This window comes from Panthera onca, chromosome B3, assembly GCF_046562875.1.
Source record: "Panthera onca isolate mPanOnc1 chromosome B3, mPanOnc1 haplotype 2, whole genome shotgun sequence".
In the NCBI taxonomy this organism is placed as follows: Eukaryota; Metazoa; Chordata; class Mammalia; order Carnivora; family Felidae; genus Panthera; species Panthera onca.
Window position 1 is genome coordinate 31,719,937 of NC_138344.1, and position 27,996 is coordinate 31,747,932.

Sequence of the window (27,996 nt, forward strand, 5' to 3'; positions counted from 1 at the left end):
CCGCTCTATCCCTGGTGCCCGTGGCAGGGTCTGGCACATGGTCGATGTTCAGTTCCTGTCTGTGAAATGGGTAAGGCACTCATGGCAACCACGTGGCCTTGTTGCTCCCTGCCCCGCTTTCCTCCTATTGAAGGGGCCACCACACAAGGGTGGGGGGATCTTCTGAGGCATTACTGGGGGAGGGGAGGCCCTGTGCTGAGCGCTGATGGAATCTGGGAAGAGACTTATTTAAAAGGAAAGATGAAAGTAAAGGGAGGGCTTGGCTGTTGGTGAGAGGGGGCGAGTGGGTTGGAGAAGGTCTGGACACCGACCTGGTTTGGCTGGTGGGAGGTTAGACCACGGGGAGGGGCAGCAAGAGTTCTGAACTCAGGCTGTCCCGGAGGCCCCCCAATAGGGGGAGTCTGAGTTATGGAGCTGCCAAGGCTACCCGAGGGAGCCTGGAACTTGGTCTCCCGCGGCACACCTGTGCCTGGGGACAACATGGCCAATGCTTACCCCGGATGCCGGATCAGCTCTGCAGCTCGGGTCCTGGCCTAAAAAAGGAACGCGCAACACCTGCGCCAGGTCTGTTGCCCTTCCCCACGCAGTCTTTATCCAGGTTTTTGTCTCTCAGCTCCGCCCCTCACCCCCAGCCAATCGGAGAGCCCCAGCAACCCCCACGTCCAATGCGGAGCCTCTCGGCCCAAGCCCCGCCCCGCCTCCACCTGCAGCCGCGGCAGTGGACACTTTGCGATGCTGGGTCACCTGCGCTTGTTCGCGGAATCCTGGGCCTCTCCTCCGCTCTTGTGGGTGCTGGAAGGGATGGCGACCTGGGTGCCTGACGCAGAGCCAAGCGTGTACCCGGTCAGTGCCCGCTCTCGAGATCACCCTATCTGGGGGCGGCACCTTCTTCACATGCGCCCTCCTCCCTGTCCGCTCTGGGACTATTTAGCCTTTACTGCTGAGGCAGACTTTGTAGCCCCAATAAGTCCACCCTGGGCTGGGGCTGGCTGTCCCGTCCCCTCGCTGGCCCCGCTGCAGGGTCCAGACTTAGCCCCTTTCTCTCGGTCCTCTGCCTCCCGAGCCCATCATCGTCGTAAACCCAGGCAGCTTGGGTGTCCCAGCCCAGCCCAAGGCCCTTGCCATGGGCTTTGGCTCCACCTAGTGGCACAAAGTGTAACTTCAGAGGCACTGACAGGCTGGGGCGAAGGTGGCGGCGGCTGGTATGCAGGGGATACCTGGACACGGCCCGGTGACAGCGGAGTGAGCCCGAAGTGGCCTTTCTCTGCCTCAGCCCATCCCCTCCCTCCGCTTCCGAGGGGAGGCCGGGGTGCTGCGGGAGGTTCTTGCCAAGCACAGATGCCCCTTCAGTCCCCTCTGCCCCCAGAAGGCTTTGGTGACCTAACAAGCAAGGACTCTCAGAGGAATTGGTGCCCCTGCCCCCCATCTCTGGGCTGGCCCTGACACCTGGCTGCTGCTGCTGCTGCTGTCCCAGGGCTCCCACAATCCTAAGAGATCCTGCTTCTGTTCCCCTGAGTACTGGCACTCAAACCAGCCCTCTTTCCACTTTTCTCCCTGCCTTCATGCCGGCTTCTTCTCAGCCATTTGCTCTCTGCCCTATCTCATCACCCTCTGTCTGTGCCACTGTGTCTACATTTCCCGCCCTCCTGGTGGTGCGCTGCCCTGGTGCCATGGAGAAGCTTCTCACAGCCCTCTGGCCCCTGCATCCACCTGTCTCTGTAGTCCCCAAATTCGTTTGCCTCCAGTACCCACCACCCTCAGGAGGGACAAAGTGCCTGTGCCACCCTCTGAGGCTGGCTTGTGTCAGCCTCTGTGCCCTCAGCAGTTCCAGCCGCTGGTGGCAGTAAAGAAGTCCTTTCTCACATGACAGGGCATGACGGGACATGACATTGCTTCCTGCCCTGCTCTTAATTGGTTCCGTTGTCTTCCTGATCTGGAGCTGGACCCTGCCTCCACAGTCCAGCCAAGGCGATATTTGTCCTTAGGGCATGTGTGTGTGTGTGTGTGTGTGTGTGTGCGTGCATGTGAAGGGTTGTATGCTTTGGGTGGAAGTTAGGGAAGACCCGCCGGCCCAGGTTACTTCAATGTTGCCCGTCAGAGGAACCCATGGTCCGAGCCTCCAAATGGACCATTTGAATATTTGACAGAAAAAGAAAAAAAAAAGATTGGCTCTAAAATAAGAATACTGCAAAATTGAAATCAATAAATTCTTAATCAAATGTCCAACTGTAACATTATATCAACCTCATTAATTGTTAAATTTAGTATGCATAAAATTTTTATTACATTTGAAGGAATGTGTGGGCTGGGTTTTACGAGAATTCCCAATTGTAATTTAAATCAGTTACTCCTAGCCAAACGGTTTCAAGAGCAAAATTATAAATATCCTTTCAAAAATATTACAGCAGGTTTTTAATGTTTTAATATGTTTGCACTGATACAGGGCAGAGCTGTCAGAAACAGAAATGCCAGGGCTTGCAGAGGTCCTACAAACAGCTTTTTGTCTTAGGGTGAAGCAGGAGGCAGGCGTCAGTGAGGATGAGGGGGTGGGGGTGGTGATGGGGCACAGGAAAGTCTCAGGGGACAGGATGGAGACAGTGATGGTGACAGGGGGAGGGAGGTATAGTGTCTTCTTTTACTTCCTTTTTTTTAATTTTATTTTTTATGTCTTCTTTTACTTCTTCAGGAAGTGTTACTCAACCCCTTAAGTTGGGGTGCAGGGGCTCCTCTGGACTTGTGGGGTCATGGGGTCTTATAGGAGCAGGGAGGGGCCACACTGTCGCTGAGTGAAGATTAGGGTTCAGGCTTGAGCTCACCCACGGGGAGTCCATGTGTCCAGTCCTCAGCCCAAGAGGAATAAGTTCTTCTAGGAGGGTTGTGATGAGAGGCATCTGGGGCCAGCCCTCAGAGGTGCCTTTTGCAGGGACCCCCAAACTGGGAACCCTCCTTTGCTAAGGGCTCTGGGCCCTTGGCTTCCGGGTCCTGTCTTCCTCCCACCCCCACCCTACTTTACTGCCACCTCAAAAGTTCTGTCAAGTCAGTCCCATATTTTCCTTCATTTCATTCTCTCTGGTTAGAAGGACTAGCCCAGGATCCACCAAAAGTTCCCCAAGTGGGATCCCCTTTCCTTCAGGGCACAAACACTCAGTCTTTATAAACCCTGGTTATGTGATGGCCAGCCTGGGTGGGGAGGACAGATGTTGTCATTTCTTCCTGGGAAGATCTCATGACCCACAAATGGCCACATGACCCCTCCCAAGGCCAAAAAAAAAGGGGGGGGGGGTGAGGAGAATAAAGAACAGTGAACAGCAAAAGGAATTTAGTGTTAACAATAATAAAGTTTTGAGTTGCATTTTGCTACTTAAATTTTTTTTTTTAAAGTTTCTTTATTTTTGAGACAGAGAGAGACAGAGCATGAACGGGGGAGGGTCAGAGAGAGAGGGAGACACAGAATCTGAAACAGGCTCCAGGCTCTGAGCGGTCAGCACAGAGCCGGACGCGGGGCTCGAACTCACGGACCGCGAGATCATGACCTGAGCCGAAGTCGGACGCTTAACCGACTGCGCCACCCAGGCGCCCCTGATTCCCCATTTTAAAGATAAGAAAGTTAAGGCTCAAGTAGCTTGCTCAAGGCCGCACTTGGATTGGAACCCACATTCATCTGGCTCCAAAGCCTTTGCCCGTTTCACGACGCACACGTGTATTACTGGGGCGTCTGGGTGGCTCAGTTGGTTCAGCATCCAACTCTTGATTTAGCCTGTGGCCAGGATGCATGAAAAGAGAGGCAAGAGACAGGAAGAGAGTTAGAGAGTGTATGAGCCCTGGAGTACTATTGGATCACCAGCTTTTTACCTTGACTTTTCAAATTTATGTCAATGAATTTTTATTTATTTGTGTATTTATTTTTGTTGAAGCCTGTTTGAGCTGGATTTTTGCCACTTGCTACTGCAAGAATTCTAGCTAATACTATTCTACAATTAAATGTGGTACGAACACGGAGCTCTTCCCTGCTGGAAAGGGAAAGGTGACTGGGGTAGTCACAGTCCTTGATGGCAAGTGACAGAAAGCCAGCTGGAGTTAGATGATGCAGACTGGGGGTTTACCAGAAGGCCAGAGGAGTAGCTGGGCCTCTAGGGCCCTGGGAACAGGAGCCAAGTCCCGGCTGTGACTAGTGTTCTCTGTGGTGCTATTCTCTGAGTTGCTCTGGCTCTGGCTTCGTCCTGCCTGTTGGCTTTTTCCCCTCTGGGTGGACAGAACATGGCCTTCTATCTCAGCATTTGGCCACTATCGGAAGACTGATGCTGTTTCCTCACTTGAACTTCAGAATGTTCATGAATGGCCCGGTCTGGGTCAACTGATACTCAAGGAGAACTGTCATCTGTGACCAGAGGGGAGGGTTACTTGGGACTCACCTCTGTTTTGAGGGTCTTTTCCAGAGGAGAGGGGCTTCTCATGAGACGGGGAGCCCCCTTACAAAAGTGTCTTCCGCAGGAGTGCGAGTATTGGTCAGCTAGTCTGTCTCAGACCCCGCGCTGGGGGCCATCTGGGGTTCCAGGAGCATTCTTGCTCCCTGCAGATTTTGCAGGGATTGAACAATAGACCCAGATGTCAGACAGGGTCAGGTTCTTGGCTTCACTCTTGGAGAAAGTGGGTAGAAGGACCAGGCTCCCTTCCCGTTCTTTCCTGACTTGGCCTTACTGTGACCAAGACTGCTAGCTGGCCATGTTGTCACCAAAGGGAAAACTGCATTTCCCAGCCTCCCCGTAGCTAGGTGCACTCGTGCGGTCAGGTGCAGCCAATGAGATGTACTTGGACTTGTGTGGTACCTCGAGGCTCCCTTTCTGTGGGAGAGAATACGCTCCTATCTTGGGTAAGCCTGTACTTTGGATTTGCTGCTTATCCATCTGAATCTAATCCCAGTCGATATAATCACCATCTTGGTCACAGACAACATTCTAGATGGATCTAAATGTGTACTAGCTCCACTCTGAGGACTACAGGGAGGCTACGGAATGCGGGAAGCAGGAGGGGGAGGAGGGGATGTGGGCTTTGTAAGCGCCGGCCAGCCCTCCCGAGAGAGCCAGGAAGGACTCTGGCTCCCGCTCACTGGTCCAGCCTCACCCATCAGAGAAGTCGGGGGTGAGGTGGGTGCTGATTTTTCCATGAGCAGATGAGGGGCCTGAGCATTTGCCAAGGGCCCCAGAGCTGGTAGGGGGTAGATATGAAACTTGACCACATATTTGGCAGACTCTTAAAATTGTTGACGCTTTTCCCGCTACTTGTGGGTGTTTGTCTGAGTCGGAGGTCGAAGGCGTAGGGAGGCACGTCCAGAGCGACCTGGTGTAGTGCGGAGGGTGTGAGACCCATGCAAACCTGAATGCACGAACCTGTCTCATTTCTGGGGCCCGATTAGTGTGTCTTCCGGGCTTTGGTTTGAGCTCAAAAATCTGACATTTAAGCATTCTCATAGGGAAGCAAAATGAGAAAATGCCGTCTGTGTGACTGTCCCAGAGTTTCTCCTGAACCGAGTCTCCTCATCAGCCTCCTCCTGGGCTAGTTGTCACTTAGGTAAGAGCCCGCCGGCCCCTCTGCTCAGGGCAGCCTCGTGAGTGGGTGGGCAATATCCTGGGTCCCTTCTAGGCCGTGGGCGTGCTTGCCCTTGTGGACCCTATGACTCTGTACTGTCTTCTCCGTTTCTACAAGGCCATCAGGAGCTATTCGATTCCAAACAGCAGAAACCCCAACTCAAACCGGCTGAAAGTATAAGAGGACTCATCAGCTTACGTCCTGGAAAGTCTCAAAGTAGGTCTGGCTTCTCGACACCTTTCTATGAAACCCCCCGTTGTAATTCCAGGATGGTTGCCAAACATCTCCGGGGCTGCAGGCTTCCTCCGTGCAGATTCAAATATGCCCACGAGTGCCCTGACACTTCCTTTAAAAGGTGGAGCCAAGTTCCCTTCTCCTTGAGTGCTCTTCCAACACCTAGAAAAAAGCAGAAGTGAGTAGGCCCTAAAAGCCCAGGAAGAGGCCCACGAGGTGGACAACGGAGGCCTCTGACCAACAGCCAGGGAGAACCGTGCCCCCTGCCAGTGGCCACTGAAAGGTCTTGAAGCAGGGCCACTTTAATCCAATGAGCTTGGCAGTTGGTCCTCAGCCCCGGCCGGACCTCAGGTGACAGCAGCCCCTCGTGAGAGACCCTGAGCTGCAGCCACCCAGCAGAAGCTACTCCTGGATCCCCGGCCCATGGAAACTGAGGTAACAAACATTTGTTGTTTTAAGCCACAGTTTTGGAACAGTTGGTTAAGCAGCAATAGACAACATATTCAGCTTGTCCAGGGAAGACGATGTGCTTCTAGAAGTTTGTTCAGGAAAGAGAAGAAGCTTCTGTCTCAGAAGCCTCCAGCAAAACCTTCCTCATAGAGGAATGTGGGGGCCACTCAAAGTACTTGGCTCTAAGTCAGGAATTCGTGAATTTTACCTTGGTTCTGCAATTCTGTGAAGGAAAACAAGTTGATTGCTTTTCTTTTCTGTTCTGTTCTTTTTTTTTTTTTTTTTTGTGGAAGCTCATTGCCCCAGTGCTGCCTGTGAGACATGACCTTCCCCGACTGATGTCATTCCAGGCTCAAGGTCATCAGTGAGGCAAAACAGCTCCCTCTAAACTCTCTTTATCAGAAAGTTCATGCCTGGATGGGGCAGTGGTCCCTCCTCCTGGGAGAGCAGTAACCACTCTTGATAAGTGCAAATATATATGTATATACACATGTGTGTGTGTGTGCGTGTAGATATATGTATTTTATTTATTTATTTATTTATTTTGCTAAAAAACTACTGCTCTAAGTTGTTTTTTTTTTTAAGTTTTTATTTATTTTTGAGACAGGGACAGAGCATGAGTGGGGGAGAGGCAGAGAGAGAGGGAGACACAGAATCCAAAGCAGGCTCCAGGCTCTGAGCTGTCAGCACAGAGCCCAACACGGGGCTCGAACTCACAAACCAAACCGTGAGGTCATGACCTGAGTGGAAGTCGGACGCCCAGTCGACTGAGCCACCTAGGCGCCCCTACTGCTCTAAGTTTGTTGAAAATGGTCCAACACTATGTGAATCCTGGGTCAAGTGACTGTATAGGGACAACATTCACTGTCATGGGTGATCTATGGGCTGCCAAACGTAACAGAAGGGGTCAGGAGGACAACAGTTTGCGTGTGTGTGGTAACAGCTTTATTGAGATATAATTCACATACCACACAATTCATCCACTTAAAAGGCATAACCCAGCATTTTTTAGTATATTTGCAGAGCTATACAACAACCACCATAATCAATTCTAGAACATTTTCATGTTCATCACCCCAAAAAGAAACTTCATACCTTGTAGATATTATCCCCTCTACTTTCTGTCTCTTGTTGGTGTGTTTTAAATATATCTTTCGTTTGCCAGCAGATAAGATTCTGAAAAAAACGGAGAGAAGTTATATTGTCCAATGTAAAATATAAGATATAGCGTAGATTGTTGTCATGAAATGTTCTCCATGGCATGTGTGTGCTTTCTGACATATACATTTTTATCCAATGGGCTATAGTTTTGTTGAAAGTCTATTATGATTGATCTTTGTCATCTGGGAAGGTGTTGGGTGCAGGGTGGGGATATGTGGGGGGTGCTGGCCTTGGCTGGGATGGACCTTGTGGTGTGGTATAGTGGTAGGGGTTGTCAAGGCAGTCCAGAGAGCTTGTGTGGGGACAGGGAGAAGTTGACATTCCGGGTTGGGTGGTGACCTGATTTGCCAAGATCTTGGAGTGAGTCCAGAGTGGCCTGACCACAGACCTCACTCAAGAGACCCAGGGCTCCTTCTGAGTCAGCCATGTTGAATCTTGGCTCCAGATCATGGCCAGCTGAGGAGGAATGACGAGGATTGGGGTTCAAGGTGAAATTCTTTTGTTTTGAGTTTCTTCAAGGCCTAGTGCATGAAGGCCTTCTCAAACCTCCTCTTCCTCTCCGGACTTCCCATCTGTCATCAGCCACGTGCCTACTATGTGAAAGTCTGCAGTGATCGCTGAGTTAGCCTCACACAGGCTGGGGGTAGGAACCAGCCATGCCTCTCCAAATGGCCACTCTTGATTTGGGTCCCTGTAGCTTTGTGGTTGGGTGGGTGGGCTCAAGGCCTGGCTTCAGGCCTGCCTCTGTTTCTGCTTTGTTCTAGTGACTCAGGGCAGGTCTCTGCCCCTCTCTGGATCTTGGTATTCTTCTCTCTATAAGGGGAGACCAAAGAAATGATACCTAAGGGCCTTTCTCACAGGTCTCAGCCTGTTCAGTTTAGGGGCACTGGTCACTGGCCTACAGGCACAGAGTGACACAGAGTCACAGAGTGCTTATCATTTGCCTTCATTTGGTTCCCTTAGGCCTTCTCAGCAGCATGGCAAGGGGACTGAGAGTCCAGGTCTGGGAGAAGGACCCCCTGGGATTTTTTTTAAAGTAGGCTCCACACCCAATGTGGGGCTTGAACTCACAACCTTGAGGTCACGGAGCCAAGGGACCAGTCTCCCCAAGGGAGTCCCTCCCCAAGGACTGAGCTCCCCAAGGGACCACCTGGGTTTTGATCTCAGCTGTGCCTCTGGTTAGTGTTGTAACTTCAGGCAGATACCCATCCTGTCTATGCTTTGGTTTCCTCATCTCTAACACAGGGAAACTATTAGGACCTACCTCGTGGTAAGATGACGAATAAGCGGAATAATGCACGTAAGGTACTCTGCACACAGGAAATGTCCAGTATGTTCTAGGACACGCATGTGGAAAGTTATGGGGCTTGCCCAGGGGTAGAAATGGAAAACCAGGATCTTCTCAATGTTCCCAAATCCAGATGCTTGTGAGGCAGGGGGCCTGGGAGCACACCTCTCTACTTCTGTTGGGCACTGGTCTTGTTTGTTTCCCCTTGGCAGTGTGTTGACAGGGGCCGTGGGAGATTCTGGAGCCGTGGGCCAGGGTACTGGGATGTGAGGGATGTGGGTGGCCTGGGGAGTGAGCTGTAGGTAGTTGGACAAGGCCATGTCCTGCTCACGGGGGGCCAAGTTCTTCACTCTTATAGGAGTGCAGTGTGGTGAGACACGGTGCCTAGGGCGTCACTTTCCTTCTCGCAACTGTCTCTCCCCACTGTCGTCCCGAGCCCTGCTCATCATTGCCAGGCATAGTGTGGAACTTTCTGTGGAGCCCATTTCCCTCCTGTCCCCACTGGCCTTGCCCCACTCCCTCAGTCCCCTCCACCCAGGCTCTGGGCCTGCTCCCCGCTCTCCTGGCCCTATCTCCTACCTGGGCTCTCTTCCCTCTGCTGCTCGCCACCTGAGCAGGTTCCCCTTAGTTGGCCCAGGCACCCTGAGATCAGCTGAGGAGGGTGCTGCCCCATCCAGGCCCTGTCCAGGTGCCCTTTCCCCATGGACGCGCTCCTCCAGGGGGAGGTCCACACCCAGGAGTCATGGAGTGCAAGGCCTGTGGGCAGGGTTCCGAAGACAGTGTCCCCCGACTTCCAGTTGGACCCTATCGGGGGTCCAACTCATTGGACAGAGGTGGACCCTCAGAGATGCATCCGTGTCTCAGGGTAGCCAGTCGGTAAGAGGTGGCGCCCTAGTCCGGGCCGGTTTCATTCCGAGCTGCGATCTAACTCCCTCTGTTCCATGCGTCATTTGTTCTCTAGAATGATCCTTCGACGGCTGCCTTGGAGAGTGCACGATGGACAAGAGCCCAGCAGACTGTGGATGGTGCCCTCAGCTGGCCTCAGTAAGGCAGTTCGGGGTACAGGACACAGATGGCACAAAAACTGACAGGAATGAGAAGTGCCAGCTCTGGCTGAGCCTATCCGCTCTCCCCTGGAGATGTGGCCCTCTCCTGCCTCTTGCCAGCCTTCTGTACATGCTCCTTCTTTGTCCTCTTCCTGGGGTTCTCATCTTCTCCCACTCCCACCCTTGGGGGCCCCTGAACTTCATCCTTCTCCTCGGAGGCTGGAAGCCTCCCTGCAGCCTCGATTTCGTGCTGCTCCCCTGGACTGTACCCTCCATGAGGACAGCGCCCGTGTGTCCCTCCCCTCTGTGTCGTCACCTAGCCCAGTGCCTGGAATAGAGGAGTGGAACGCTACAGGTGTGGGAACAAATCAATACACCTGTCCCCACCACGGTCTGGTCCCACCCGACCACCCAAGTTGACCTCGAACCTTAGAGTTTTGAACTTAAAAGAGTAAGGCACAGATAAGCCCAATCACAGCGTGTGATGTGGCTTTTCTAAGAGATAGTTCAGGAGCATTGAATAATACATGGAAAGTACGAATGCCAGTTTTGGTGCAAATGCAGTAGGACACGAAACTGTGCAAACCCGATGACCATAGCTATGTGCACAGACCCCCCTGAAGGGCTTCTGGGTCAGTGTGGTGAGGTTTGCTCTCTGGCGACATCAGCCATGGCGAGGCACGTGAGAGGTTCCATACCGAAAACGTGGAAGATTGTTCCTCAGGGCAAATGACCAGCCTAAGTGAAGAGTCATGTAGCCGCTGACTTTGGAGATCTGTCAGAGTCCTTCCTGATGAGGCTGCCACAGCGGGACGAGTGCCACTAACACGCTCCAAACTCGCCAGCCTTCTGGGTTCTGCAGGACTTCTAGCAGACTGCCCCAAATTGGTAGGCATTTCAGGAAACTTCTAACATGAAAGACAGGGTCCAAAACAAACAGAAAAAGGAACCCAGAGGAAACAGGGACAATACAGAGAGCAAAAGAAAACAAAAACCCCCAAACACACAAAAACCTCAAACAACTAAACAACAACTGTATGATTAATATCTTTAGAGAGTTTTGAGGATGTGTTATGTCCATATTGTGTCCATAATCCAGTGGAGGGGTTGGAAGCGAGAGCAGGGAATCTCTCATTAGGTGGGATGAGAAGACATGGAAGAGAAAAGAAAAAATCAGCAGCAGGTAAATCCAGGAAGTTCCTATATGATGAACAGGAGTTCCAGAAATAGAGAAGGGAGGAAATGGAGGGGGAAATTCTTAAATAAACCGTACAAGAACGTGTCCAGAAATTTGAGGATGCGAGTCTCCAGATTAGGAGGGCTTACCAAGTACCCAGCCCGGACCCGATGAGTTTGACTGTGTTGAGAAGAGAGTTCCATTCCCCTCTGGGAAATGGCATCAAAAGTTGCGAGGGCCGGAGCAGAGGACTGCTATTTTCCCCTATAAGCTTTGTAGTAACATGATGGTCAGTTGCAGATGTTAGCCTAGTGAGGCTGCCGTCCTCAGTTATTCAAGCACGAATGTAGTTGCTGCTGTGAAGGCAGTTTGTAGATGTGATTCAGATCCATAATCGGTTGACTTTAAGTAAAGAAGATCACCCTAGACAATCTGGGTGGACCTGGTTCAACCAGTTGAAGGGCCTTAAGAGCTGAGATGCCCCTGAAGGGGAAGAAATTCCACCCGTGGGCTGCAGCTTCCGCTGGTGCAGAGTCCCGCCTGCGCTTCTAACGGCACCACCTGTGGATTTCAGACTTGCCCAGCCAGCCCCACGTTGCATAAACCAATCCCTTACGCGCCTCCTACTAGTTCTGATTCTCTGGTTGAACCTGTAACAGACTTTTAGCAATATCATTGTATATTATTGTATCATTCAGAGTTCCTAGTTATCAAGAACAGAATTCACTCCGGCTAATATTTCCTAGGGGGGAGTTTATCAAGAGATACTATGTAGTTCACAGACTCTCGGGGAGGGTGGAGAATCGGGTGTCAGGAACGTCACCCGAATCCCATCCCGAGCTGCCTCGGTGGCCACCCCCTGACCCGCACGGGTCTCCCGTGCTGCAGCTGGCCCTGGCTGCGGGTCTCTGCCATTGCATGTGCCATAGTGGGTTTCACGTGGCGCTCCCCTCTTCATGTCACTACCTGCTCAACCAAAATTTCATGAGGGGACGCCTGACTGGGGAGCCCCAGCTATCTGCTTGCATCCCAGGCAGGGTGCCCTGCATTCCAGGGACGCTGGAAAAGTGAGTTTCCGGTTTCTGCCTTGCGTGTGGAGTCCTTAGTTGGAGAATCTCCAAAAAAACCCAATCTGTGAGCATTTGTGCCTGGGCAGCCCCACCCTGGATACCCAGCAGGTTTTGATAAAAGCCAGGACCACATTCAGCAGTCCCGACTACAGTGAGAGTCTGCCGGCTGCCACCAGAGCCAGCCGGACAGATGTTTGGGTGTGGCGATGCTGTCACCACTGCTGGGACCCGCTGAGGGAACTGCGGCCTCTTCCCTGCCAGGTGGCAGTGCCCCGCACAGTTTCTGGGGGGCCCAGGCTTCCAGTACTCCTCCCCATTCTCGGTGTGGGGTCAGGGTGGCCCATGCTGTGCCCCAGTGACTATGTGCTGTCCCTTGACCCAGGGACTTCCTTCTCCCTCCACCTTAGGAGCAGGGAGCAGCACCTAGCTTGAGTCAGGTTTAACTCCTACTTAGTGAGGCTGTGTCCTCTTTGTAAAGGCCTGTTGTTTTTTATAGGAAAAAGAATCTGTTAGAAAAAGACGACTTTTTTTTTTTCCTTTACATTTTTATCACGGTAACTTATATTCCCTAAAACGCAAATATCACAAATTCATGGCTCAGGTGAATTTTCACACGTGTGAACACACAGATCAGGACAGAGAACATTTCTAGCACCCCAGAAAGTTCTCTCATGCCTTCTCCCAGTCATTACCCCACAAGAGAACCACTTCTAACACCACACGTTCATTTAGCCGATTCTTGTGCTTGACTCGAGTGGAGTCCGACAGCATGGAGTCTTCTGGGTCCGGCTTTTTTCACTCAACATTAAAGACTCAGGAGATTTTAATTTTTCTTGTTTCTCCTTTTCCTCAGTGTTCTACAAGGAACAAACACAACTGTAACTTAGTTTATTTTTTTATTTTAGAAACATTTTTAAATGTTTTTATTTATTTTTTTGAGAGAGAGAGCATGAGAGACAGAGACAGAGCACAAGTGGGGGAGGGGCAGAGACAGGGAGACAGAATCAGAAGCAGGCTCCAGGCCCTGAGCTGTCAGCACAGAGCCTGACTCAGGCCTTGAACTCGTGAATTGTGAGATCATGACCTGTACCGAAGTTGGATGCTTAACTGACTGAGCCACCCAGGCGCCCCTAGTTTATTTATTTATTAAAAAAAAATTTTTTTTTTTAATATATGTATTTATTTTTGAGAGAGAGACAGAGTGTGAGCAGGGGAGGAGCAGAGAGAGAGGGAGACACAGAATCCGAAGCAGGCTCCAGGCTCTGAACTGTCAGCACAGAGCCTGACGCTGGGCTTGAACTCACAATCTGTGAGATCATGACCTGAGCTGAAGTCGGATGCTCAAACAACTGAGCCCCCGGGAGCCCCGCTCCTAGTTTATTTTTTATAGATAGTATCTTTAAAAATAAATGATAAGTCCTGGGGCCCCTGGGTGGCTCAGCTGGTTGAGCGACCCACTCTTGATTTCAGCTCAGGTCATGATCTCACGGTTCGTGGGTTCGAGGCCCGCTCTGTGCTGACAACGCAGAGCCTGCTTGGGTTCTCTCTCCCTTTCTCTCTCTCTGCCCCTCCCTTGCTTACGCTCTCTCTCTCCCCCAAATAAATAAACATTAAAAAAATAATGATAACAACACCTGCCATTTTCAGAAAATATAGATTTTTTTTTCCAAGCAGAAAAAGTAGAATTTTAAAAATCAGAGAACTATACATAAAACAGTTTATAATTACCTCTCTTTCTCTCTCTCTCTCTCTCTCTCTCAATCAGCAATGGGGCCGCAACTAAGATGCAGGCTGGCCCAAAGCTGCAGGGTGGCTCTGACCTCCTCCTCCTGGGCCCCAGGTTGTCCGTGTATGCTGAGGGATGTCTGCCAGTGGCTGGGTCCCTACAGCAGGGCTCAGCCGGAGGCCCCAACACCCCAGCAGAAGAAAGGCACAAACCTGTACCATTTCAGGGATCTGCTGGAGCTGTAGTGAGGACAGAGGCAGAGGGGTCTTCCTGTGCTTCGGGAAGCCTTTCTGGCTGCAGAAATCCCAGACTGAGTCTCCCAAGTTTCCCAAGTCACCCCAAGTCTGGGAGGGGCTGTGTGTGGGCTGGAGCCAACAGGCCAAGGAGGGAGGCTGACGGCTTTGTCAGCTCGTTTAGCCTTGACTTGCTGCTTATAAGCTGGGCCGCAGGGGCCCAGGGCCAGAGTCACCCGGGACAGCATGCTGGCCAAGGGGTTCCCTCTTCGCTCAGTCCTGGTCAAAGGCTGCCAGCCCCTCCTGAACACCTCACGGGAGGGTCCAGGGCATCCCAGGGTGCCCACTGGGGAGGGGGCTGGGATCTCCACTCAGATTCCCCGCCCCTTCAGCGAGATCCCCTCCCCGGGAAACAACGGCTGGCTAAACTTGTACAATTTCTGGAGGGAGATGGGCTCACAGAAAATCCACTATCACCAACTCCAGAACTTCCAGAAGTATGGCCCCATTTACAGGTAAGCCTGGCAGATTGTGGGGCTCATGGGATAGGGTAGAGGGCTGCCCATCCTAGATATAACAGGGCTCCGTCAGGAAAAACTGTTCAAGAGAGAGGTCTCAAACATAAAGCCATTAACATGAACTTAAAGTCAAGAAATTTAGGATGATAAATCTGCTTATAGGCTCAAAAAAAAACAGCCAGCAACTCAAGGTTATGTGAAACAGGAAATACCAGACATCGTACCGCTGGTTTAGGCCGGGGGTCCCCTCCCCCAAAAGTCTTGCCCTCCATTCCAGGCTCTGGTCTACTTCTGACTTGTTTGTTCCTTGCCTGGGGTTGGTGGCAGGAGAAGGGAGAAGGCTTCCCAGACAATGGGTTCAGTTCCCAGCCCTGAGGCCCCAGGTCCTACGCGCTTTGAAATTGACTGGGGGGAGGTGATCAGGGCCTAAGCCCTGTTAACTGCCTCCCTGCCTCCGCCGTCCTTAAGACAGCTTGGAAGGTAAGTTTGTCATCCCACTGTGGGAGGAAACTGAAGCTGGAGAGGTAAGGATTCTTGCCCTGATCTCCTGCTGGGGTGCCGGCCTCACCCCTCAGCCCTGCTCGGCTCTGGAGCAGCTGATTTTGTCCCTTCCCCTCTGCTGGGCCACAGCTCCTTTTCCCCAGGCATCTGCCTTGATTTCTGCCTCAAAGAAGGGGCCTTTGGTCTTTTAGCCTCTGAATGTGCTTCCCCACCCCCCTTCCCCTATTCCGAGGGACGGGGTCTGCGGGCTGCCCTTGGTGGGAGGCCTCACTTGTTCTGATTTAGCTATGCACCTTCCAGGTACACCTGGGCTCTGTTCTGAGCAGATACTTAAGAGACTGGAGGTGGTGGAGGTGCGGGTTGGGGGCAGGGAGGGGACTCCGGGAGGGACGGTGCATTTTCCTTTAAGTGAAAGGGTCTGGATGGGGAAAGGGCATTGATAGGATATGTTGGCTGTCTTGAAGGGGGGGTCGGGACAGGAGGGCAGGCAGGGCAGGCGTGTTTGTGGAGGGGTGCAGCTGCTCATGGGTCAGGGTTCTTCCCCCCCCCCCCCCCCCCCCCCCCCCCGCCATTGCCCAGCGTGGAGAAGATGGCTCCTTCCTTCGGGTAGATCTTTCCATATTTCCATACTCCCTGCTTCCTGCTCCCTTGGCTCCTCCTCCTTCCCTGCTGCTTCTCCCTCGGGTAGGAACGGGTAGGAACCTGGGTAGGAACCTAGGAACTCGTATTTTATCAAGCCCCTTCTGTTTTCTGAGTCACTATCATCTGAGCCTCTCGACGCATCCTTGTATTTGATGTTACTATTCACATTTTACAGATGGAGAAACTGAGCCAGGAAGGAGAAGGTCATTCCTGCGTCTTGCCAAGGTCACACAGCTTGTCAGGGCAAAGCCAGGGCTATCTTTGGAACCCCAATTGTCTGACTTCTAGTTCAGTGTCACTGTTATGTTGTAACTTATGGCCCAGAAATGATACATTTGTGAATAAATGAGAATAAACAATTCAGAAAATATAGACAAGCACAATGGAAAATTGCAATCAGGCACAATCTCAATTTTGATAATATGTATATTTTTTATTTGAGAGAGAGAGAGTGCACGATGTAGGGGGAGAGAGGCAGAGAGAGTAGAGAGAATCTCAAGCAGGTTCTGCATTCAGAGGGCCCAAAGATGCAGGGCTCGATCCCACAACTCGGATCATGACCCAAGTGGAAGTCAAGAGTCGGACGCTCAACCTACTGAGCCACCCAGGCGCCTCTCAATTTTGATAATATTTATGTAACATTAAGAATGTGAATATATTATGTATGCTGTTTGTTGGGGGTCCCACAATGACATATGGAGGACTTCTTTCCTCTTTTCTCTCTTTAATATAATTTTAAAAGGCAGCACGGTAGTCTGTAGTGTGGATAAGCCTTATGATGGTAGCCAGTTCTTTAAAGTGGACATCCAGCCCTCTCTGGGATTTTTTGCTATTAGACACGAGGCTTATCCATCAGGCATCATTGTCACGCTTCAGATCACTGCCTGGGGCTAGATTCCCAGAGTTGGAATTGATAACAATGGCAGTTCAAGGATTTTGCTGAGCTGGGTGGGGGGATGGGGCTAGTGGTGTGAGGTCGCTTGGTAGCTGGAAAAACACGGAGGGGATTTTCTGGGAGGCCACCGACAAAGCCCAAGGGGACCTGGGAAGGTAGGCTGGGGTGCAATGGGTCAGTGGTTAATGAGGGGACCGCACCCTCTCCCCTCTTCCTCTTTCTTCCCCTCCTCCCCCCTCCCCCCCATCTCTTTGAGGAAGGGGGAGGGGAGAGAACTTGGCTTGGACCTGTGTGTTTTTATATGTTGTCTTATAGGGCATCTTGAATTAAGTTTCTTAGGCAAAAGGCAGATGCAAGTAAGAAGTGGACTTTTCTGCTGTTTCCCCACAGTTGTGGTTTATGTTTTTCAATTTTTTATTTAAATGTTAGTCAGCACGCAGTGCAATATTGGTTTCAGGAGTAGACTTGGGTTCATCACGTGCTCATCCCAAGTGCCCCCCTTAATGCCCATCACCCATCTAGCCGGTGCCTCTCCCACCATCAACCCTCAGTTTGTTCTCTATCTTTAAGAGTCTTTTGTGGTGGTGTTTTATTTATTTATTTTTTCAATTTTTTTTTTAACGTTTATTTATTTTTGAGACAGAGAGAGACAGAGCATGAACGGGGAGGGTCAGAGAGAGAGGGAGACACAGAATCTGAAACAGGCTCCAGGCTCTGAGCGGTCAGCACAGAGCCCGACGCGGGGCTCGAACTCACGGACCGTGAGATCATGACCTGAGCCGAAGTCGGGCGCTTAACCGACTGAGCCACCCAGGCGCCCCTGTGGTGGTGTTTTAATAGAGACTGTAAAGTGCTTTGTGACATGTATCTATGCCCGAGGCCTGATATTTTACCAGGGTTTTGTTTGTATAGAGACAAAGTGCTTTGTTGGAGTCTGAGGAGAGGCAGGGTGGCTACTCCCAGAATTGCAATCCTAGAGCCTAGAAGGGACTGGCTGGCCGGGCCTATGGACTACCTAGAAAGCTACACCGAGTCCCTCCAGTGGTGACAGGACCACGCTGTTTCTGAGCTCTGTGGTAGGTGCGAGGCGGGGAGGGTGCTGAGGCTTTGGACGCCCAGGAAGAAGGGCGTGGGAGCGAGGACCTGATGGTCCACGGTAGACCCTGGGTGGGGGCAGGCTCGTCCTGGGGCCAGGCAGCAGCTACCGTGATGGCAAGAGGAACATAAAGCTGTCACTTATCCAATGCCTGACTGGAGTCACTTCCATAGACTGTATCATCTTGTCCGTCAGCAACCCTGTGAGACAGGTACTGTATCTCCATTTTATAAAGAAGGAAATGGACTCAGAAGGGGTGAGCGCCTTGCCTCGGGTCACACAGCAAGGAGTGCTGTGGGATCGGGGTCCACTCCCAGGACTGTTTGCTCTGCAGTCTTGGCCACGAGGCGGTTATATGTGAGCTGGGCCCCATCCTGCTTGCCCCGAGTCTGCATGGCTCTCCGGGAACCTACCCTAGCTCGTCCCCTCTGTTCCCCCAGGGAGAAGCTGGGCAGCATGGAGTCGGTTTATATCATCGACCCTGAAGATGTGGCCCTTCTCTTTAAGTTCGAGGGTCCCACTCCAGAACGATTTTCCATCCCACCATGGGTGGCCTATCACCAGCATTGCCAGAGACCCCTCGGCGTCCTGTTGAAGTGAGTCCTGGGCCATCTCCGGGGAGCTGGTGGGAGATGATGGGCAGCTGTGGCATGGGGCCTCTGGGCAAATCCCTGGCATCTTCCTGTCACTATAAAGCCGCTGATGGTGAACTGCTCTGCCAGCCTTCAGGGAAGTGCTCAGGCTGAAGATTGTAATGAGTAAATAAAGATCTAGAACAGTTCTCATTTATTGGTTCACGCTTTAAGACCCATCTTTTTGAGCACCTGCTGTGTGCCGGGCTCTGGGGTACAGTGACAAGGAGGGCAGGGCCCCGCCACCGTGAGTCTAAAGGGGCAGTGAGAATCGCGGACAAGTCGGTGTATGTAAGTGTAACGGACACAGTTGTCCACCAAATCGCTCATCAAACGTTGACATGTGACCATGTCAAGTGTTGCTGAGGATACAGAGAGATGAGAGTTCTCGTGGCTTGCTCGCGGGAGTGAAAGCTGGTGCCGCCACTTTGGAAAACGGTTGGGCATCGCCTCCTGTGGCTGAGTGTTCACACGCCTACAAGACAGCAGGTCTGCGCTCAGGAATAGACGCCAAAGCACGGGTCCCCAGGGGACGTGAGCTAGAGTGTTTGAGCAGGGCTGTTCATAACGGCAAAGCCCAGGAAACCACCTAAATGCCCGACAGGAGCGAGAATGAGTGAGTGGTGGCACACGCCAGTCAAAGTGAATGGACTCAGTGGCCCGCAACCATCCAGATGATACTTAGAAGTGTAAGACTGAGGGAAAAAAGCAAGTCATGACAGTTCTTTAAAAAAGTTAAAAACAGGGGCACTCGGGTGGCTTAGTCGGCTAAGCACCGACTTTGGCTCAGGTCAAGATCTCGCGGTCCGTGAGTTCGAGCCCCACCTCGGGCTCTGTGCTGACAGCTCAGAGCCTGGAGCCCGCTTCAGATGCTGTGTCTCCCTCTCTCTCTGCCCCTCCCCGGCTTGTACTCTGTCTGTCTGTCTGTCTCTCTCTTAAAAATAAATATTAAAAAATTTTTTTAAAAAGCTGAAAACAAGAATACATTTATTATTATTATTATTATTAACATTTATTTATTTTTGAGAGACAGAGACACAGCGTGAGCAGGGGAGGGGCAGAGAAAGGGAGACACAGAATCCGAAGCAGGCGCAGGCTCTGAGCTGTCAGCACAGAGTCCGACGTGGGGCTCGAACCCATGAACTGTGAGATCGTGACCTGAGCTGAAGTCCAGTGCTCCACTGACTGAGCCACCCAGGCACCACCCCTTTTTTAAATTTATTTTTTTATTTTTTAATTTACATCCAAGTTAGTTAGCATATAGTGCAATAATGGTTTCAGGAGTAGATTCCAGTGATTTATCCCCTATGTATAACACCCAGTGCTCACCCCAGCAAGTGTCTTCCTTAACGCCCCTTACCCATTTTAGCCCATCCCCCTCCCCACAACCCCTTAGCAACCCTTAGTTTGTTCTCTATATTTAAGAACCTCTTATGTTTTGTCCCCCTCCTTGTTTTTATATTATTTTTGCTTCCCTTCCCTTATGTTCATCTATTTTGTACCTTAGATTCCTCATATGAGTGAGGTCATATGATATCTGTCTTTTCTCTAATTTCGCTTAACCTAATACCTGCTAGTTCCATCCACATAGTTGCAAATGGCAAGATTTCATTCTTTTTGATTGCTGAGTAATACTCCATTGTATATATATACCACATCTTTATCCATTCATCAAGTATACATTTTTAGAATAATTATAGATCAAACTATATACAAAAACAAGCAGAGGAGTCAGGGTGATCCCCTTGGCCAGGGAGGCAGGAAGTGGGAGGACCAGGTCGGCCTCTGTAAGTTACTGTCAAGTTCCTAGTTTTCGTGTTGCCTGGTGAGTTTGTAATAATATCCTTATAAACAAGCGAAGCCCTCAAACTACAAAAAGGGCTTTGTGTGGATCTCTTTCCAAGTATGGGCCGTAAGCTGAGGTCTATCATTGACCCAATTCAGGGCACCTGAGATCCCCCACCAATGGCGCTGGTGGGACATATCGGGGGTGCAGAGGAGGAGAGGTTGGCCAGTTGTGTCTGTGCAGGGGCCAGAAAAGGTGAAGTCGAGGGGCACTTGAATGGCAGGAGGTGAGCATCAGCCAAGAGGAAAGGCATGTGTGGCTCTGAGGCAAACACTAGAGGATTTGAAAGTTACTTTGAGATTCTAAGAATAGGAGTTCTTGGCCACAGCAGCAGCGGGGTAGAGGCGGTGGGGGGAGGTCGGGGTTTTGTTCTCCCTCACCCTCTTTCTTCCTGCCTCCATGCCAGGCAGAAGCTGGGAGATGGGAGGCCCAGAGTGATGGGGGTGGAAGTGAGTGCCGGGCTCTGAGCTGTGGCTCACCCTCCTGGAAAAGTCGAGTCAGCCCCCTCTGTGTCTGCCAGGCCTGGGGTTTGTGACCATCAGGGCCTGAGGGCCTGTGTTTTCTCAGGAAGTCAGGAGCTTGGAAGAAAGACCGACTGGCCCTGAACCAGGAGGTGATGTCTCCAGAGGCCATAAAGAACTTCATTCCCCTGCTGGACCCAGTGTCTCACGACTTTGTGAAAGTCCTGCACAGGCGCATCAAGCTGCAGGGCTCCGGAAAGTTCTCAGGGGACATCAGTGACGACCTGTTTCGCTTTGCCTTTGAGTGTAAGGAGACTGCCTGGCAGTGGTCCTGTGGGTGGGAGAACCCAGCCTCCTACCTTGAGACCCAGCACAGATCCTGAAGAAGCATTGGGATTGGCTTCTGGGATGAACTGCTAGACTCATCCTCTACCTCTCTCTCTCCTGGGACACTGACCTTCGAGGTCTTGGAGGGGAAGGGACAGTTGGGTGGTTAATCTAAATGGGGTATTTGAGGATATGTAGGAGTTTTATAGATGGGGTAAGGAGTCAGGCAGTATGGGAAGAGGGAATGGTGCATGCAAAGGCCTGTGGCTTGATGGCGATCATGTGATCACTGCAGGAGATTCGGGGTGTCCAGAGTTTGGTATGAGGTCAACATTCAAATTCCTGACCAAGTAGGCAGGAAACACTTGGGGCGGTTGGGAGTTTTTAGGTCCAGCCAGAGTGGGTCTTGGATGGCCAATCCACTTTCCCATATGACCTGTTTCAGGAGATAGCCAATTTGGTCACTTCCAGATGAGAAATTGATCTCCCTTCCCAAGAGGAAAGCCCAGAGGCTGCTTGGGGTGCTGTTGGAGGGTGGGAGGCGCAGTTTCAGCCCCGCCTGGGCACTTTCCCTGCTGGAGACTGCTTCCTGCCACCCTTTGCAGGGTCTTCTACTCGCCCCTCTGAAGGACCCGAGTGGCTCCCGGAGGGTAGCTTTCCCTCAGTCCTGCCATTTCCACTGTTTGGGACTCAGGCCTCAGTTTCTTTACTGAAGGAGCCTGAGGTTGGGTGCAGGAGATCCTCTGGGTTGGCGGGGGTGGGGTTCCTGGGGGCTGACGCCCTCAGATGGCCAGGTTGAAAGGGGCTTTTCTGCCTCCCCCTGCAGCCATCACCAACGTCATGTTCGGGGAGCGCCTGGGGATGCTGGAGGAGGTGGTGGACCCTGACGCCCAGCGGTTCATCGACGCTGTCTACCAGATGTTCCACACCAGTGTCCCCATGCTCAACTTCCCCCCAGACCTGTTCCGTCTATTCAAGACCAAGACCTGGAGGGACCATGTGGCTGCGTGGGATGTGATTTTCAATAAAGGTGAAGGCTGGTTAGCCATGTCTGGGGGCCAGGAGAGCCCTGTCTACCCCAGAGGGTGGGAAACCCAGGCCTGAGATGGGGCGGGTGGGGGGGCAGGGAAAGGTAAGAAATCTCTGCTCTCTGGTGGGCAGGGAGAGGGGCAGGAAGGCCCCGGAACTCCTGTCCATGGTGGCCTAAAGGCTGGCTGTTGGAGATGGTTAGAAAGAGGATCAAAGACATCATATTCTTCCCAAGAGTCCAGGATCTCCCGAGAGTTAAGGACTGGTTCTCCAGACACAGCTGTGCTTGGTGACAGATTAGGACTTTGGTGAGCGAGATTGGTAAGGTAGGGTGGAAAAGGCAGATGGGGGTGTGGTGTTGACCTCAGACCTAGAACCATATCCCAGCTCTGCCCCCCCGCCCCCGACACTCTCGTGACCTTGGGCAAGCCACTCCCCTTTAGGGCTTCTGTTTCCTAATCTGTAAAATGGGGATGATCTCACCTCCCCCCCGGAGCTGTGGTCAAGAATTAAACGGATATGAAGGGCTTAGCAGAGAGTGTGTGCTCAGTAAAGTGGCAGCCGAGCAAGCTGGGCTCTTGAACCCCCAGGCCCTTGGTGCCTGCCCTCCCCTGCCCTTCCACCTGCAGAGAGCTCACTCTTCCTTTCTCCTCCTGCACAGCGGAGGCATACACCCAGAACTTCTACTGGGACCTGAGGCACAAGAGAGATTTCAACAATTACCCCTGCATCCTCCAACGCCTCCTAAGAAGTCACAAGCTGCTCTTTGAGGATGTCAAGGCCAACATAACAGAGATGTTGGCAGGGGGTGTGGACACGGTGAGGTGGCCGAAGGCACATCCTGTCCCTTCCTGTGCCCCTTCCCCACCAGTCCGCCTCGTTGCCTGAAACCCTACCCACGTGGGGCGGACCTCCCTTTCTCCGATTGCATTTCTTAAATCCTAATCCTCTAGGATGAGGAAGGGCCAGGTCACATGGTCACCCACGGTGCATAACTTGAGGCTGATCTGCCAGTTTTTCTTGGCCTGTGAGAACAGAGCAACCGGGCATAGGTGGCGGGCCCAGGTTCGTGCCTGGAGCCCTTGAGGGAGGGAGGGCTGCTCCAATCAAAGGTGGAGGACACAGCTCGCTCGATTCAGGAAGGCAGGCAGGACCGCAGAAGATCTGGGAGCCAGTAGAACATCCTCCCCCTTCCAGACGTCAGTCCCCCATGGTGCCCCCCTGTGTCTGGAGGCATGCTCTGCGGTGTCTCCCTCAGGCCCTCTGCACAGGTGGTACAATACCCCAGAAACTTCTTGACTGTCAACATGTCTCTGGCCTGTGTGCGGTCCCTTTTACTACTATCTTGAAGCTTCCCAGGCCGCTGTGATGGTGAGGGCTCATTATTTAGTGTTTATGGAGTGTTAGTTGTGATTCAGGCATCGAGACTATAAAGGTGAATGCTATAGACCCCAAATGTCCCAAAGGGCCCGGGAAGGAAGGGCATATCAGCGTGCCGGGGCTGTTAGAACAAAGTACCACAGACCGGGTGGCTTAAAACACAGAAATTTATCTTCTCACAGTTGGAGCTAGAAGTCCAAGAGCCAGGTGGCTGGGTTGGTTTCTTCTGCGGCCTCTGCTTGGCTGGTAGATAGCTGTGTCTTCACAGGGTCTGTGCACGCATGCGCACGTGTGTCTGTGGCCTAACCTCCTCTTCTTAGAAGCACAGCAGTTCTGTTAGATTAGGCCCCACCCACGTGACCTCATTTCACCCTAGTTCGCTCTTGAAAGGCCCCACGGCCCTCAGTGTCCCACGGTGAGGTACTGGGGGGTCAGGACTTCAGCCTGTGAATTTGGCTCGTTCCACGACGAGGAGGCTGCGTGGGCGCCGATGACCACCACGCCGTGTTGTAGGGTTGGCCGACCAGGCATGTGCCGAGCACTGCCGGTGCCCAGAGGAGGGAGAGAAAACAGTGGCCTTGTAGGACAGGGACAGCGCCCCATAGAGGAGCCGACATTCAGCTTGTGTCTTGAAGGCTGCTGCTGGGAGGAGGGAGAAGCAGAAATTTCAGGACTAGGGAGACACGTGCCAAAGCCCTCGGGTTAGTAACTTTCTTTCCTCGTATCAGATTTCTGTTGGGCTCTAACAGCAGATTGTTGGTCTCTGGGACAGGATGCAGCCGAGCCTTTGAGCATATTTTAAACCTAGTTCATTGTCAGTTATGTAGAAGACAAAACCGCTCACCTATTCTTGGGTAACATCTTTTAAGCCTGTCCTAGGGGCGCCTGGGTGGCGCAGTCGGTTGAGCGTCCCACTTCAGCTCAGGTCATGATCTCACAGTGAGTTCGAGCCCCATGTCGGACTCCGTGCTGGCAGCTCAGAGCCCGGAGCCTGCTTTGGATTCCGTCTCCCCCTCTCTCTGCCCCTCCCCTCCCCAGCTCATGCTCTGTCTCTTTCTCTCTCTCAAAAATAAAATAAGTATTAAAAAAAATTTAAAAATTAAGCCTGTCCTAGATGGCAGGCAGGCTCCTAAGCTTTTCACGTGTATTAACTCATTTAGTATTCACAAACAACACTATGAGGTATGTTACTATTATCCCTCTGTTTTAGATGAGGAAACTGGCGCACAGAGAGGTTAAGTAACTTACTCAAGGTCACACAGTTGGTAACTTAGTTGACTATCGTATTCAATATCTCTCAAGTACCTAGTTTGTGTCAGGCCTTGGAGGCGATAAGACCATTACACACATTCGATCTGAGCCTTAAAGGAGTACATCGTTGCCTCCTAGGTTTGGCGGGGGGCGGCGGGGGTGGGGGCGGTAATTCTAGAATGAGCAAACAGCATGAGGAAGATTTCTGGGCTTCGGGAGCTGTGTGTAGCTAGAACATTAGGGGGCAGGGGGCCTGGGAGCGGTAGGCAAGTGTTGGGGGGAGCCTCACGGGTCAGGCAAAAGCTTCTGGGGCCAGGTGAGGATTTGGAGCTGGGAAGTGGCCTCATGACATTTTTTCCGGAGTGCTCCTCCTGGGAGGAAGGAGGAGACCAAAATATGACCCTTGGTCAGATAGCAGCATGTCCTGGCCCCAGGAGGGAGGGCTGCTTCAGCCTGGGGTCCCCCCCCGCCCCCGCCGTGAAGAATCTTGGACTGTGGGGCTTGACGAGTGTCACTCACGCTTCAGTGAAGGGCTACTGGTCACTGCCTCCGGCTAATACTGAGATGGGCTGGTCCATCCCAGAATAGACCGCATTGCTAATTGCAACACGGATGGAAAACGGGTCTGGTGGCTCTGGTTTCAGTATCTTTGGGCCTCACTTTCTTTTCTGTTCCCACAGGCAAGGGCTAATGTTTGGGGAAAGTCTAACGGGAGAGGGGTGGGATGGCAGTCATTGGGGAGTACAGCCTTTACAGTAGTAGGATTTGGCTTCCAAAGGCCTCTGGAGTCCTCTGGAAGAAGGCACCAGCTGTATGGGTGACTCTGCTGGCTGGGGAAACAGGTGGGCGCTGGTGACATCGGGGACGAGGGCAGGGACAATTGCTGCCCCAAACATTCCTGCCTGGGGGGTGAGGCAGGCGCTTTGGATGTTTGCCTATCAAACCGTGTTTTGCTTTCGTGGACGGTGGCCTCTGGATGCAGGGATGAGAGTGGGCAAAGATCCTTGGAAGTGAGAATTTAGCATGGGTTTAGATGCCTCAGGAGTGACGGGTCCTCCTTGTCTTCCACACCGCACACTCCCTGCCAGACGTCCATGACATTGCAGTGGCACTTGTACGAGATGGCACGCAGCCTGAAGGTGCAGGAGATGCTGCGGGAGGAGGTCCGGGCTGCCCGGCGCCAGGCCCAGGGAGACATCAGCATGATGTTGCAGCACGTCCCGCTCCTCAAAGCCAGCATCAAGGAGACACTGAGGCAAGCCCAACCCTCCCAGGCCCACCCACCTCATCCCCCACATCCCTGGGCAGGGCCGAAGGGAGGGCGTTGGTAGGAAGTGAGAAGTCCGGGGAGACAGCTGGGAATGGCGAGGGAGGAGAGAAGAGTACATCCCGTCCCCAGATTCCCCCGGGGCACTGGGGCTGAGATGCCTTGCTGGGTGTACAGGCTCTGTCCAGGCCTCAGGGCATCGGCTTCCTTTTCTGTTGTTTTAAAGTTGATTTATTTATTTTGAGAGAGAGAGAGAGAGAGAGAGAGAGAGAGAATGAGCGCAAGCGGGGGAGGGGCAGAGAGCGAGAGGGAGATCCCAAGCAGGCTCCGCGCTGACAGCTGACAGCGTGGAGCCCGACGTGGGGTTCGAAGTCATGAACCGTGAGATCGTGACCTGAGCCGAAATCAAGAGTTGGACGCTTAACTGACTGAGCCACCCGGGTGCCCTGGGGCATCAGCTTCTGAATGCCTTCCTCCGGCAGACTCCACCCCATCTCCGTGACCCTGCAGAGATACCTTGAAAATGACTTGGTTCTTCGAAATTACATGATTCCTGCCAAGGTGGGTGCAGCAGGGGGGGCTGGCGGCTCTGCCAGTCAGACAGAGGAGGCTGGGGACAGACTGCAGTTGCACACAGATGGGTGGCGATGAGGGTTTCTGTCCCCTCTTTCTTCCTGGAGCTGGCTGGTGCAGCAGTCCAAGTAGGAATGAAGGGCAGGAGTACTGGGCATAGTGGGTGATGGTCCCTGGAATGTTGCTGGAGCCCAGGGTTAGGAGGGAAGCCCCACTGGGTCTCGGGAGCCCTCTGGGGTTGAGGAAAGGGCTGGACAATCCCTTGAGCCATCCCTGGCCTTGAGTCTTCAGTCCTGCCCATCTGATGGGTGAGGCTCAGGGGAGGGGGTGGGAACTTTTTCAACATCACACGGTGGGCAGGGTCCCGTGCTGGAACACTGGGCAGCCTGGCTGGGGAGCGGGGGTGGGGAAGCTGAGTTAATGCTCCCGGCTGGGAGTAGACGAAGCCTCTCAGGCCTCTGCCCACCTTGTCCCCAGACGTTGGTGCAGGTGTCCACCTATGCCTTGGGCCAAGACCCCACCTTCTTCCTCAATCCGGGCAAGTTTGACCCAACCCGATGGCTGAGTAACGACAAGGAACTCATCCACTTCCGGAACCTGGGCTTTGGCTGGGGTGTGCGGCAGTGTGTGGGCCGGCGGATCGCTGAGCTCGAGATGACCCTCTTCCTCATCCATGTGAGTCTGGCTGGGGGCATCTGGCCACCCTGGGCTGGCCATGGCCCTAATGAAGGCAGTGACCCTCCTACTCTCATCTCTGCCCAGAGCCCAGGGAGTACAGGGCTGGGGACATCTGTCTCCCATTATTTGCCTTCCTCCTCCCTCACAGTTTCGGGCTAATCTTCTTATGGCCCATCGGTGTCCCCTGGCCACCTGTTCTCCCCCAAGCGGGATGGGACGGGTACGGGGGTGGGGGGGACAAGGTTTCGTTGAAGCTATAAAGCTGATCGAGGGGACGAGGTACTAGTCGTGCATTTTCAGGCGCTGTGCAGGGCCAAACAGGAGCTGGCGGTGAGTTCCTCCAGTCACTCACGACAGGTGACACCTACAGGTGAATGAGCCTGGCCCCGGGGGAGACAGCCCCTCCCCACCTCTCCCCTAAGCCCACCACCCCTCTTTCTCAGATTCTGGAGAACTTCAGAGTTGAAATGCAACATCTCAGTGATGTGGGCACCACATTCAACCTCATCCTGATGCCCGACAAGCCCATCCTCCTCACCTTCAGGCCCTACAGCCAGGACCCACCCCAGGTGTGATTAGAGAGGGTGGACGCTGCCTCTCCCACCTCTCAGGCCAGCAGGGGTGCTGGAGGAAGGTCGGGGTGGGGCCCATGGCGGTTCTGCTCTTCAGTCCTCAGCCCCCCTCCCCTGCTCCTTTTGGGCCAGCTCTGGGAGGAGAAAGTTGGCCAGGACACCCCTCTTTCACGCCACCTCTTCCCCTTCTTTTCCTGACCCATGAAGGCAATAAATGGCCGAACCGTGTGAAGTGTTCTCATTTCCGTCCGACCCCCGAGTGATCTATCGCTCCTGTGACGATGCTCCCTGACCTGGGTCAGCAACGGGATCTGGGCACGAATGGGGCACCCAGGGCAGCTGCACTTGAAGCCAATT

At 52.7% G+C, this 27,996-nt stretch overlaps 1 protein-coding gene across 3 annotated transcripts; it reads left to right on the forward strand.

Moving 5' to 3' along the window:
* Positions 1-723: 723 nt before the first annotated feature.
* On the forward strand, positions 724-27,867 carry CYP11A1 (cytochrome P450 family 11 subfamily A member 1). Of its 3 annotated transcripts, XM_060618071.3 has the most exons (11): positions 724-843; positions 5,471-5,568; positions 5,704-6,255; positions 18,064-18,219; positions 20,669-20,868; positions 21,716-21,919; positions 22,580-22,737; positions 25,638-25,804; positions 26,299-26,377; positions 26,867-27,064; positions 27,511-27,867. In XM_060618071.3, the coding sequence occupies exons 4-11, from the start codon at positions 18,080-18,082 to the stop codon at positions 27,640-27,642; spliced, it is 1,278 nt and encodes a 425-aa protein (XP_060474054.1). In that variant the 5' UTR covers positions 724-843; positions 5,471-5,568; positions 5,704-6,255; positions 18,064-18,079; the 3' UTR covers positions 27,643-27,867. The 3 variants fall into 3 exon arrangements, with proteins under 3 accessions (XP_060474054.1, XP_060474052.1, XP_060474053.1); XM_060618069.3 differs by lacking the exons at positions 724-843; positions 5,471-5,568; positions 5,704-6,255 and adding an exon at positions 14,180-14,486; XM_060618070.3 differs by lacking the exons at positions 724-843; positions 5,471-5,568; positions 5,704-6,255 and adding an exon at positions 14,723-14,969.
* Positions 27,868-27,996: the final 129 nt, after the last annotated feature.